Genomic DNA, 12,583 nt, shown 5'->3' with positions numbered 1-12,583 from the left:
GAGAGAGAGAGAGAGAGAGAGAGGGGGGGGGGGGAGAGAGAGAGAGAGAGAGAGAGGGGGGGGGCAGAGAGAGGGAGGGAGAGACCAAAAGAAAAAGGGGGCAGCCACTCCGGTGGTTCTTGTAAAGGCGTCACTGTTTGCTTGATCTCCTTTAACTGAAGCACCGGGGCTCAAACAAGTCTCCATGAAAAGACTTTTACTGGTGGACATATGGTAATGGATCAAAATTAGTTTTTTTATTGAAAAACTTTTGAACTCTCCATTTAGACTTCTTTTTATTGGATTCACAAAGTTTCAGCAACTCTTTCAGTTCTGTGGATAACTTGGATTGAACTGTTTGAAGAACGTGTTGCTGCCTACAGAAGCGTCCCAATTCCCTTTTTCAAAACGATGGGGACCCACCTCGACCCTCTGAGGGAGCTCTTAAGGTGCAAAATGTGAGCATCAGCCACAAAGAAGAGAACAGATCCATTAATAGGATGCAGCAGAACTTTTATTTTGATGTGACAACACCTTCAACTTTGATTGACTGAGCTGATCCAGTGAAAGATGAACATCACAAACCAAACGTCTTATCAAACAGGGGGATTTTTGGAGACGAACAGCTCAAACCAAGCATCCTACCATCCTCCACAGGGACATTGGTTCCTTATTGTCGTGGTCATTGTCATCCTGATCACGGTGGTGGGAAACCTGCTGGTCATTATTGCTGTGGCACGCACCCCACAGCTGCAGACTTCAACCAACATCTTCATCATGTCCCTGGCATGTGCAGACCTCATCATGGGGGTCCTGGTGGTGACCCCCGGGGCCAGTTATGTTTCAACAGGTAACTGGCAGTTCGGTGACACAATCTGTGACCTCTGGACTTCGGTTGATGTTCTCTGTGTGACGGCGAGCATTGAAACTCTTTGTGTCATCGCAGTAGATCGGTATATAGCCATCACAAGGCCGCTGAGACACAAAGTGCTACTTTGTAAGTTCCGTGCTAGACTAATAGTTTGTTTAGTTTGGGTTGTGTCCGCCGTAACTTCTTTTATACCAATTATGATTGGGTCTTGGCGTGTCGAGCCTGACGAGACAGACTGCTATAACAGAACTGAATGCTGTGACTTTATAACAAATGCTACATATGCTGTCTCATCCTCTGTGGTGTCCTTTTATATTCCTCTGATCATAATGATAATTGTGTACACAAAAGTCTTCGTAATAGCAAAACGGCAAGTCCAGCTCATAGACAAAAATCGGTTCCGTTTCCAGAACGAATGCCCGTCAGCACCGATCCAAACAGGTCTCAGCATTAACCACATCTTGCCTTCAGCATTAGTGGGCTCCGGCAGCAATCCTGTGAGAAAAAAGAGCTCTAAGCGGAGGCCATCCCGGCTACAGCTCGTCAAGGAGCACAAGGCTATTAAGACTTTAGGTATCATCATGGGAACCTTCACTGTGTGCTGGCTGCCTTTCTTTGTTGCCAACGTCATCAACGGATTGAGCAATGATATTATTGACAAGCATATCTTCCTGCTGTTGAACTGGCTGGGTTACATAAACTCTGGCCTCAATCCAATCATCTACTGCAGAAGTCCAGAGTTCCGGGCTGCGTTTAAGAACCTGATGGGGTGCCCGTGGCTCTCCACACTGTGGCTGAACGCCCTCCTTAAGGAACTACGAACTCGCTGCTCCTGCTTTCTGTGGCAAACTAACCCAGGCTCGGCGGGCTCCTTACAAAAGTCTCCTGAGGACAGGACTGAGGGCAGCGAGAGTTCGGCCAGCAGAAGCAAGGAGGCATCTTTTGGTCCTTTGCAGACAAATGGCAACGCACACTTCAACAACAGTTCACAGCCAGAGTCCAAGTTGTAAGTTTTTCTTTTGTTAATTTAACCAGTCTCTCAACTAAAACAAAAGCTCAGGTTTGTACTAACAAACAAAAACAAAACTACAAAAACTACAAACACGAAGATCATTTTGTCTGCTAATGACAACAAAACTTTTACTTTTACTCCTGATTAAAAAAAAGAAATTAGTAAGAAATCATAACTCAAACCTCTGAAATTTGAAGCATCTTATCATAAAGTAACTGATCATTTTGGGACTGATGAAACAGACAAATAAAACATGAAGACCATCAGAGAGACAGACAGATAAGCCAGCTGGTTTTAATTTAAAAATTATTACTATTTTTTGTTCATTTACACCAGATGTTAAGTGTGTAAAATAACTACATCATGCCTGACAAAAGTCAGTAAATGTGAAACAAAGGCTAAAATATCTTGCATTAATTTATCAACTAAATTTTTTACTGTGAAGTTTGACACAATTCTAAGAAAACTCAATCTCAAAATGACATTAAAGCATTTTTATTTTTGATTTTGCATAAAGTGTATTTTTTTATACATTATCAGTTTGCTCTGAACTCTAAAAGCAAACACATTACTTAGTTTTGAAAAGTATCTTAATCTGGCATTCACACATATATATGTCTTATGTGATTTAAAATAATATTCATGCAAAATAAAACAATTAAAACACTTAAATTCAACAGAAAACAGTTCTATGGATTTATTGAAACAAAAAGAAACCTTATTTGGATACGCTCTTTCATGCTGCAGACCAAAAGTGAAATAAACAAAGCACAAAGAGTAAAAATAAATCCCTCCTGAAGTATTGGCAGCTGCTGGACTCACAGAAATGCAGCTCAAGCAAAAATAATGGAACTTCGTATTTGAATTTTTGAGTTTGATCCAATAAACTCTTGAGGGTCGTTTTAGCATCACTTACTGAAAAGAGCAGAAATAATGGCAGAGAATAAGCTCGAGCTGATGAAGGTTCACATACAAGAAGTGATGAACAGTAAAAAACTCAAAGAACTGATTAATAAAAGAGAAATAGCCTGAATCCTACATTTGATATATTTATTGTAATGATCACTATGGAAAATGCTTTCTTTAAAAACAATAAATTTGTGTGTTAAATGCTGAGTTGACAAAAAAAAATCTAAACGAAAAAACAAAACAAAATAAGAATTAAATAAATTCCAAGTACACTTGAGCAGCCTGATATTACTGTGTCCCTCTGCCTGTCTGGGGGCCTGCCTGCGCCCTGCCCAGCGCTCTGTGCAGCTGATAAATCTTTATCACTTAAGAGCAAGACTTCCCCTGTAAATGGACCGGCTGTTTACAAAAGGCCAGCAGCCAATCAGAACGTCCTTGTTAGCGGAGGTTAACTGTGGTTGGATAGCTCAGTGTTTGATTCATCAGGGTTGTAATCCACCAGCTGACAGCAGGCCCTACTGTACACGCTGTACTGTAATCATGTGTCCTGATGATATCAGTGGATTCTGCAGAAGAAGAGCCATTGCATAACAGCTGCTGGGTGCATGAACCACCAGCTGATATTGATTGAAATATGATTTTTAAGGGTTAGAAATTAAAGTTTGCACACACACACACACACACACACACACACACACACACACACACACACNCACACACACACACACACACACACACACACACACACACACACACACACACACACACACACACACACACACACACACACACAAAAAACGACTCTCAGAAAAAAATAAAAGTTAGTTGAATTTTAGATTATTTTGCAGCTAAGTCACCCTACATAAATCCCAGATCAAATTATACTTTACAGTTTTATTTCATAAAGACTTCATTTTCAGTTCATTTGCAATTACTAAAGAAGCCAAATTGAGTCAAAACAACTCCAAGTTACCGTTGTGAATCATTATTAATCTCAATGCACATTTAAAAGTGGAATTTTTTTAAATTGAGTAAGAAACACAAAAATAGCACTTATTTAACTGTAGAAAGGAAGCGCTTTTAAAACAAACCAGCATTCTTATTACCGTGTGAACCGTCATCGGTAATGTAGTTTTATGAACCGGGCATGTGTCATTTTAAACTGTTTGCTTTGCAGATTATCAGTCATTTATTACCTGACATGACTTCCCCCTCAGAGGTATTCTAAAGACATCAATGGGCACACAATACAAAAGATATTTATGGTCTTATCAAAGTCTTCCATAAAAGGAGGCCGGAGCGTTCGGCAGTAATTCAGCCCAAGGGAAGGCTCAGCCGACTCACTCTGCGCTTTGAGCAGGATTACAAATGTAAGTGAGAGCAGGCGCTCAAATATGAGTCTGATGGGAGAAAGATTTAAAGACAGGCTTTTAATGAAGGAAATAACAGACTGACCCTGATGAAACTGCTTTAGATATTGAGCATCTGCCACAGGACCAGTGCAGATTCCTTGTCAGTTAAACAAAAATAAATAAAACAAAGCACCTTAGCTCCTGAAGAGATGAGAATGTCTAATACATATTATCAAATCTTTTTTTGTTGTTGTTGATTTTTCTCCCAAATTAAGCTTTAAGTTTTATTATAGCAGAGTAAATAAATTTCAAGAATTCATAAGAAAACTATCTAAAACTTCAAAGGTTTTCATAAACAGGAACAAATACAGCGAAAAGAAATTCAGTCAAAAACAAAATGATGCTAATCCTTCACAGATTTAAAGCTATAAGTTGTGGTGGTATCTGTGAGTCATCCCCAACACATTCTTTAAACACCAACAAAAGACCCATTTTAAAACTCAGCCAGTGGAGTCAACTTTTTTTTTTTTAGCCACTTCAGTAGAAAGCAGAACTGAACATTAGTTTCTTAGTTTCTTCATCATCAGTGACTTTTTTGAAAAGAAGGAAAAGAAAGAGAAGAAAAAAGTGAAATATAATGGGAAAGAATGAAAGAGAGATTAGAAGATAAGTGAAATATATATCGAGAAAACACAAGACAACACACCCGACATCTTGGCTGCACACGCACACCTACAGAGGACTCAACTTTATCAACACAAAGAGTTCTATAACTCAGAGGCTTTTACCTATTTTGATCTAAATATGGTAATAGTTGAGAGATATCAACAACATCTCACAGTATTGCATGAGATCATCAAATAGTTTTTTATTCGGTTTAATCAGAACAAGTCGGTCCCTTCTCAACTTAAGGTGGTTTTAGTTTAAAACTTTACGATCAAAGGCAGCGAGTTTTTCTTCAAGAAATACTGATCTTCAACTTAGATTTTGTTCTCTCTCTTTTTTTTTTTTTTTGTTAACCGTTATAAATATTGGATACCTGCAGCGGCCTTCTATTTTTGATTCTGCAACATGTTCCTCCTCACATCACACAAACAAAAGTCTGCACTGGCCAAAATACTGCCTTGCTCATTATGAACCTCCAGTAAAATGTGAAAAAAAAAACCCCACTAAATTTTCAAGAAAACACCCGATTTTTAAATAACATCCACTAATGAATAAATCCTGTGATGTTTAATCACAGGACCTGAAACATTAGTGCTGGTTAAGTTATGAGGTGATGAGTTGCAGGGCTGATAAATAAAAATAAATAAATGAAAAAATTAGATACCACCACTGAGACGAATGAGGAGAAATGGCAGCTCCTCACACAGACATTATCAATAGTCACTTTGTTTTCATAAAATTACATGCTGGCACATCAGCACAGCCCTTATCAACATTCAGAGCAACCGTCTGCTTGTGTCACGCACAACTCAGGTTACAGGACAAACAAATCTTTATCCAGCCCTTTCACAACATCTCCCTGTAATCTGACACTCTGCGTGATTAATTTAGTTTCATTTGCTCGTCACGTCCATCTGAATAACATGCATATTGGATACGGTTTCCTCAAAATCCCCACCTATTTGTAAGATCTTGCCGTATAATGAACAGATGGAGAGCGTTAGAAACATATAATCCATCACTTGAGAAGGCTAAAATTAAGCTAACAGAGCAGAACATTTGATGTTTTAGGAAGGGGCAGAACCAGACTGTGGGTAAAAACGTGATGTTGAATGTGGAGCAGAAATAAAAACTTCTTGATGTCTGATAAGACACAGCAAGAACTTATTTTTTAAATCTTTGAGATGAGTTTGTCCAGATATAGCTTCAAACAAGTCTGACATGGCAGAAAAATCTAAAGTTTGGGAACTTATTTTTTACTCAAGTTATTTTTCAAATAAAAATCAATTAACATGGCTTCAAAATCATCTGATATTTTTATTCACTGGGAACTAAAAAAACTCAAAACAAAAAAAAAAAACCCTCAAGCCAGAACTATTGAAAAATGATGGAAAATGGCATTTGCAGAACAAACACTGAGCCTGTAAAGGCGCTGAGAAGGACTCATTAGTCCAAACGAGCCCATAAATCTGTCAGACGTGAGCTGTCGGATCAGAAGCTAAAACAAGCTGATGTTTCAAAGAAAGGTTATACAGTAAATAATTGGGTGTTACTGTGTTGTGGGAACAAACTGTGTCATTATGCTGGCTAAATATGTTGGTTTAATTGCATTTTCTGCTCATGCCAGCTGTATCCTCTCTAAGTGTTTTATTATTGGACACTTTGTTATTATAAAATATATCCTTCCTTCTGTTTAGCAATGTTTACCAGTTACATCGTGAGTTGATGGTTTAGGACATACTGTATATGTTCTTCAACTAGAAAATATGTCATCTAAGTTTTAATTTCAGTAAAGTTCTGCAGCGAGCATGTGTAAACGTTCTGCAGCGAGCATGTGTAAACGTTCTGCAGCGAGCATGTGTAAACGTTCTGCAGCGAGCATGAGTAATTACAACAACTTGACGTGTTGCATGTGTGACAGGAGGGGTCGTGCACTTTCCTGTGCTGTGAACCCGGTAATTCTGAGCTTTACTCCTGAGCGTATTAATTGGGCTTCCAATCCAGCCTCACTCGACCCCTCGTCTGTTGTGCTTTTAGGGAGCTTAGACTGAGATCAGGCCCAAGAGAGCATGAAACAAGAAAGAGGATAAAACAAAACACTGAGGTGCTGACCTAAGGGGAAACCACAACAATCTTTTTTTAATGGCTGTCTGATATCTGAAGCATGAAAAAGCATCCAAGTCTTGAACAAACATAAAATAAAAGAAAAGAACAACTTTATGTTTAGAATAAATATGGATTTTGCCTGCAGCTGGTAAAAAAAGAAAAGAAAAAAAAACAAGATTTATGATACTCATTGAGTTTCAATAACATCTGGTCACTTTTGAAATGATATCCCATCATATATTTGTCAAAAGGATAGTATTTATTGGTCATGACATCAGTTATAAAGTGCAGAGTATGAAGAAAATCTTTGTTCAAGTTAGACTAATAACTAACACAATGTCACAGAATAAAAAAGACTTGAGGTTTTAAGAATCCATCCCCTCAGTTTATTAAGCCAAGTTCTAATTTGCTCTCAGTTTATTTAAGATCTGCTGACAGAAATTATTCAGTTTGAGAGCAAGCAATACATCACTGAGTTTCCTAATAATACTTAGTTGAACAAATACTCATTTCCAGTATCACCAAATTCTAAACAAACCATCCGCTTTCTGTGAAAGTACAAATAAGACCCACTGTCAAATGCAATGTAGGATTTGGTCTTTATTTTTTTCTGTGATTTATTTATTGCAGGGCTTTAATGGCTCAGGGGGGCACAGTTAATCAAAGCCAACAGCTAAGGGGTGGGGACGGGTTTGCATGAAAACAGTCGACGGAACACTGCATTATGTAGAAGAACATTATTATTATCTTTTACATTTTAAACTTGTTAATTTTCTTACATTAAATCATTCATTTTTAATTTACAATTGTTTTAAAAACACATACACACACACACGCATGCACATGCACACACACATATGTAAATGTGTATATATATATATATATATAGGTATATAGGTNTGTATGTATATATGTATAAATTTTTTGACAGGCAAGCAGTTGACGAGCTTTGGCTTATTGTTTCTTTATTCCTGTGTCAGTTTAGTTTTCCTGTCAGTCTCTGATCTGGCCCTGCCCACACTCACCTGTTCCTCCTGTCTCTCCCCAGGTGTTTCTCATTCACGTTCATTAGGGTCCATTTATTTTCTCAGTCTTGTGTTGTGCTCGTCAGTTCCCTGTACTTCTCCAAGTCAGTCTGGTTGGCTTCCTGTGTGTTTCGTTTCATTTTGTTTCCGTTCGTTCGTTCGTTCATTTATTTGCAAGCACGTTTTCAGCTGCCACGTCTGCATTTTCACTTTGGGGAAATAAATTAGTTATTTTACCTCCGAGTCCTGGATTTTTTGTGCCAGCTCCCTGGGTTTTTCATGTACACAACTTGACAGATGACAGACAGTAAACTGCAGGCTGCAGTTCAGTGTCTGAACTGACTGATCATTTAGGAACTAAAGTAACATTTAAATAGCAAGTTTTCCCAAAATTATACAAACTACAGATAGAAATATGACATACACTGTGGTTTGTGAATCTGTGCTTAAAGGATGACACATCCAGCTGATTATCAAAAGCTTAACAAGGTCAGATTAACTGCTTCCTGTAGGCTTTTTTCCTTATCCACGTTCACTCTTCTGTGAAGTTTAAGGTAGGTTATTCACGTCTTCCTGCGAAGACACGCTGAGCAGAAGTGATAGCATCAGAATGCATGTCTTGTTTGGAGGCAGAAGAAAAGGATGAGAGAAAATGTTCTGTAATTAACAAGAAAAATAAACAAAAGAAGAGGAGTTGCAGTGAGGATGCCGAGGCTGTTTTTATAAAAGAAAACTCAAAGTCAATTGTAAATATGGCTGAAGCTATTTTTAATCTGCTGGAAACTTAAATGCTGATCAGGGTGACTGAGAAAACTCACAATAACATGATGAAAACATGCAGAGACCATCCTGTGATGGAAATTCTCCAAATTCAACAAAATGTTCTATTTTTAGACACCAGATAAAGACACAAAGCAGTAAATACCAACAAAATGACACTAGCATTCTATGAAAGTGAGTAGCGCTCACTGCCTTTCATGCTAACATTTTAAACAAAGATCTTATGCAAGCTGTCAGGGCTCACAGTATTTATACAAGATGATTCTCATCTACTACCACACCAAATTGTAGCTCAGTGCCTGTAAAATCAAATGGGTTGCAAACATTTTTATTGTGCTAAGTCTGATTAGCTGTGGCTGTCATCTTAAAATGGATTCACTCAGTTGTAGATGTATATTTACTAATTATTTTCTAAGAACTTTCCTAAACTTTCTCACATGGTTCATGAAATATTTTGCTAACAGACAAATGACACGCAGATACAAACACATGAATGCCAGACTTTCGCGACAGCAAGTGACAATAAAAAGAATGTATGATAAAAAATATAAACAAAAGCCCTTCCTAACATCATTCTTTACACACTTTTGGGACAGCAAAGTCATTTTTTTTACGCAAGTTGCCTTTTGATCTGAACATACTTGAGCTGTGTTTGTGCAGATGTGATGCTATCATTGGGACATATTTAGGCTTACAGGTAGGTTTATTAACATGAAAACACACCCACACACACACCTGCAGTTTATTAAAGTGAAAATAAAACCAGCTTTGCTGTTGCTGCTGTTAAAACCAGGTTGAAGGTAAAACAGTGTTAATGACAGTCCAGCATTAAAATGTCTTGAATTTGTTTGTTGCTTTGTGTTTCTACATAATCATATTTCAAACCTATCTCATGCAATTTAAATATGTACTGAGTTTCAGCCTCATTTTGTGTCAATTTAAATTTTTCCTCTCTTTTACTGGTCTGTAACCAAGTACAAGTACAAGCTCTTCAGTTTAGGTACTCATCACTGAGTACTGATACTGAGTACTTACTGAGTTAGAACTTAAATAGTAATTGCTTTAAAAACACAATTCTGTTATTTAGAACAAGGTGTCTCTCCTTCCTTATAGGCCTACAGCCCCTCTTACTGGATCAAATCAAATGTATAAACTATAAACTTTTTAAAATAAATAAAAATGGTCTATGAATAAATGACAGCAAAATTATTACCATCATTTGTCAGTTTAACTAGTTTGATTTGAGGTGCAAAATTTCTGCAACATATTTATTTTCATGTTGGGGTTTAAAGGTAGGTTACAGCAAACATGTTTGTGAATGTTGAATCCCATCATTCTGGCAAACATTTATATTTAGTTTAGAAAAAAAAACAAAAACAAAATGTTTTTCACAGAGATGTTTTTTCCCCTGTTCAACATGGAATTTCACGTTTTTGTGGTCGTTAAAACAACAACAACAACAACAACAACAACAACAACAACAACAACAACAGCAGCAACAAAAAGTCTTTCTGTTCTAACAACATTAAGCTTTTGTGTGTTTGTCTCATTTCAGCTTCATGTTGCAGGAAACAAATGGCTAAACTGTAAAACCTTAACCCACTGACGCAAACTGTGATTTCTGCACAACCTGAGACCAAACAGCAAGTGAGAAGAGGAGAAGTTCACCCCCACCCCACAACCCCACCTATGAGACGACTGGACTGTCCAAAAAAATAAGCTGATTTGGACCGAACAGGAACCCCAGGACTTTTTCAATACATGTATGTATATATATATATATATATATCTGGAGAAGAAGCGACGGGCTGGCAAAGCTTGTTGATTCTCAGACTCTTGTTGGCACCACACGGACTTCCTGCTGTCATGGACAAACCGACATGGTGTTTACAAAGACTGTCCGTCCACAAATAGTTTCTTAAAGCATTCCAGTCAAACTCTGGACAATGAGTACAATATGTGGGCCTGTGTTTGCAGAAATATCAGCATGAAGTCTTCAAGTAAAAAGGACATTATGTGGTAACTTATGTATTTATGATGCACTGAATCTGGAGCGAAATGCAAACATCGGCTACAAAGCTTTCTTTACGGTAGAGACATTTTCATTACACAAACCTTTTGAGTGGCATTTCATCCAAACCAGAGCGCTTCACATTGAAATACTCAACTCTTGTGTTTGTTGTTCAAGAGGTTTGTTTCGGATCTGAGCCTGGAGTCTGTGTGCGCACAATCTTAGTTTGATTTATGCTATGATTTATACCATACTGCTTGTCAAAACCTCTGCCAAAAACAACCTAAATATCATCTTGGCTAACACTCTATCAGTACGTGTAATTGTACAAGGTACAGTATTATAAACTGCTGGTAAATATATCATGTGCTATTTGTTTTGAATTTAAAAAAATAACTTCTTTTTTTCTTTCATTGGTATCAATATAAGCTGAGTTACACTCTGAAAAAGAACTTAGTGGGAATAAGTTTGCACACAGTTTCCAACATTACAGCGCAGTATATAATGAATTTTACAGCTATTTTAGGTTAAATAATTCTCAGCAATTGCACAGCAGAATATTAAGAAAGTAGATAGTATTAGTTAACACCTGATACAATGTTGTTATGGAAATTTCTCTTAAATTAACTGATGTTAAAACCATACAACATCAAGCAAACTGTCAATTATTTTTTAAAGAAAAAAGTATATGAGAGTTTTTATAAGATTTATTTTAGTTTTAAAAGAATACCAGTTTAAAAGCTGCTTATTTTGGTCAATAAACTATACATCACCAAAAGAAAAATGTTATCACTTCAGAAGTTTATCCTCAAATAATAAAATTGTCTAAAGAAGAAGGAAAACTCTGTTTTATTTGCATTTTCACTTTAATCCTGGCACTTTTTCTTCGATCTGTAGATTAATTCAGTTTGATAACAAAGGGTTTCTGTGGAAAAAGGGAGCATTTCCCCTTAAAACTAAACACAAACTAGTTTTCAGTCATTCACTGCAGTCAAAATGATTATTATTGATCCATTTCTGTAAAACCAGCCTGTAAGGTTCAACAAACAAAAAAGGTCATATTTTCTTGTTTCCTTCCTTGTTTTTTTAATGCAAATGTGTGTTTGTTTATTTTATTTATTCTTTTTTATTATTATTTTTAAACTAAAACCATTGTTTTTATCTAAGTTGGGGCACTTTGTTTTGGGTAATTCCTCCAGTAATGTTGTCTTCTGCAATACAAATTTTATGAGGGTTGGGTTGAAACCGACCACATGTAATTAGGATTATGCAAACAAATTACAGAAATAAAAATAAACCCAAGATAGATATAAAGTGTTCAGATATTATCATGGATCTCTTTATTTTAAACTGTGGTTACAAAAACTGAAGCAAGCAAAACAGAAACCAAAGTACTACAGCAAATCTGGAGGTTTTTTTTAAGAATTTGATGTGAATTATTTTCAGTCTCCAATATGCACCGTATGTTAAAGAACGTTTCACTTTTGTTGACAACGACTGCGTTTGGTTGTTTACGATTTATGAATATGGAATATTGCTGCCATTTTCTGCACAATGAAAATAAAATTGAACCGGAGTTACAAATGCGTTTTATCTTTATCAAAGAAACAAAAAGAATCAAGAATTTCACCAAGAATAAAAATGTGCAAATTACAAACATGTGTCATTTTTATTATATTATTTTTCATTTTGGACCAAACACAACTACAATCCAAACAACCGGTATCTTTATTACATCACATCTCTGTGCAACCAAGATATATGACAACAAATATAACAAATGAACACAGAAATACAAACAAAACCATTATCTCTCACCTTTCATTATTGGTAATCGTAGAAATAGAGTCATTCTTTTTGTTCGTGTTCATT

General features: G+C 36.7%; 1 protein-coding gene across 1 annotated transcript; it reads left to right on the top strand.

Moving 5' to 3' along the window:
• Positions 1-144: 144 nt before the first annotated feature.
• adrb3a (adrenoceptor beta 3a) lies at positions 145-12,368 on the top strand. The gene is made up of 2 exons (XM_014012118.1): positions 145-1,856; positions 10,256-12,368. Exons 1-2 carry the CDS (start codon positions 550-552, stop codon positions 10,281-10,283), a joined length of 1,335 nt encoding a protein of 444 aa, XP_013867572.1. The 5' UTR covers positions 145-549; the 3' UTR covers positions 10,284-12,368.
• The last annotated feature ends 215 nt before the right edge of the window (positions 12,369-12,583 follow it).

Source organism: Austrofundulus limnaeus, unplaced genomic scaffold (genome assembly GCF_001266775.1).
Source record: "Austrofundulus limnaeus strain Quisiro unplaced genomic scaffold, Austrofundulus_limnaeus-1.0 Scaffold88, whole genome shotgun sequence".
NCBI classification, from domain to species: Eukaryota; Metazoa; Chordata; class Actinopteri; order Cyprinodontiformes; family Rivulidae; genus Austrofundulus; species Austrofundulus limnaeus.
The sequence above is the reverse complement of the archived record's forward strand: the minus strand, read 5'-3'. Positions and strand labels throughout refer to the sequence as shown.

What these genes read in the sequence shown, in the direction of transcription:
- adrb3a (XM_014012118.1), top strand. Translation starts at nt 550, where the DNA reads ATGAACATCACAAACCAAACGTCTTATCAAACAGGGGGATTTTTGGAG. An exon ending in TCACAGCCAGAGTCCAAGTT is followed by an intron (nt 1,857 to 10,255) that starts GTAAGTTTTTCT and finishes GTCTCATTTCAG; the next exon opens with CTTCATGTTGCAGGAAACAA.